This window comes from Trichechus manatus, unplaced genomic scaffold (genome assembly GCF_000243295.1).
Source record: "Trichechus manatus latirostris isolate Lorelei unplaced genomic scaffold, TriManLat1.0 scaffold00250, whole genome shotgun sequence".
Taxonomy (NCBI): domain Eukaryota; kingdom Metazoa; phylum Chordata; class Mammalia; order Sirenia; family Trichechidae; genus Trichechus; species Trichechus manatus.
The window spans coordinates 864,058-865,055 of NW_004444186.1; the positions used below are offsets into that span (position 1 = coordinate 864,058).

General features: G+C 52.0%; 1 protein-coding gene across 1 annotated transcript in view; it reads right to left on the reverse strand.

Annotated features, from left to right (window-relative positions):
* Nucleotides 1-998, reverse strand: part of RIIAD1 (regulatory subunit of type II PKA R-subunit domain containing 1) — a 6,207-nt gene that overhangs the window by 1,175 nt on the left and 4,034 nt on the right. Inside the window, exon 3 of the mRNA XM_004389616.2 lies at nucleotides 24-70. Within this exon, the coding sequence (XP_004389673.1) occupies nucleotides 24-70 (47 nt within the window). The remainder of the gene's footprint in view (nucleotides 1-23; nucleotides 71-998) is intronic.

A 998-nucleotide genomic window follows, 5' to 3' on the forward strand; every position in this document is an offset into this window, starting at 1 on the left:
CAAACCCACGCCGCTTTACTTACCTGCGGCAAATTCAAGGATGTTGTCTGGTCTTTTCAAGAACATTTCTCTGGAAAACATTAGGGGGAAGGGGAAGGTAAGGCATGCTTTACAGCAGGCTGTGCTACCCAGCAAGGTCGCCTGCCATCATGGAGCGGATTAATCTGAGACACACCCGTCCTGGGAGTCAATAAGCCGATGGATTCCTGACAAAGAACCTTTCACTGGTGATTCTTCATCAGCTCAGGATCTGCAGCACGGAGCCAAACAGCCTACATGAAAATAAATCCAGGTACCGCTCACGCCACAAAACAGCTGGGCTGCTGCCCGGTAAGGTTTGTTGTTCATTCAACAAACACTTTCAGACCACCAGATACCAAACCCGGGGTGGGAGGCAAAAATGGAGGCAATGTGGCCTGGTCCTCGAGGGGCTCACACGCGGTAGGGCGTACGGGCCATTCCACTGTCTTTGAGCGGGTTTAACCAGGACTTCCCGTGGGGGGGATACAACAGACAACACAGGGAGCTAAAGACGGCCGGTAGTGGTTGGTGACCCCGGGAGAGAGCGGGCGGAGGCGGTGAGAACGCCTGAAGACCCGGTGCCAGTGGGGAGCTGAAAAGATCTTCTATCAAATAGGGTTTCACGCTTCGTAAAGCACGTTCACAAATACTGTTTCACTTTACAACAACCCTGTTAAACAGCAATTATTATGCCCCCATTTTACACATGAAGAATCCAAGCCTCCAGAAGGTGAATCATTGGCCCACATTCACAGAGCTGGTAAAGAAAGGAGAGAGGGCCCAGCTCCCGTGCCGTCAAGGTCTGTGCTCTCTACAGTACTGTCTCCTGACCATTGGTCTGCCCTGCCCACTTTCCACGGCCCCAGACTGGAAGCTGCTCCCCCACAAGCTTCAAGAGTGTTGTTCCCCTTTCTCCTCTGTGATGATTAAGATTGTGTGTCAGCTTGGCTGGGCCGTGATTCTCAGTGTTTTAATGT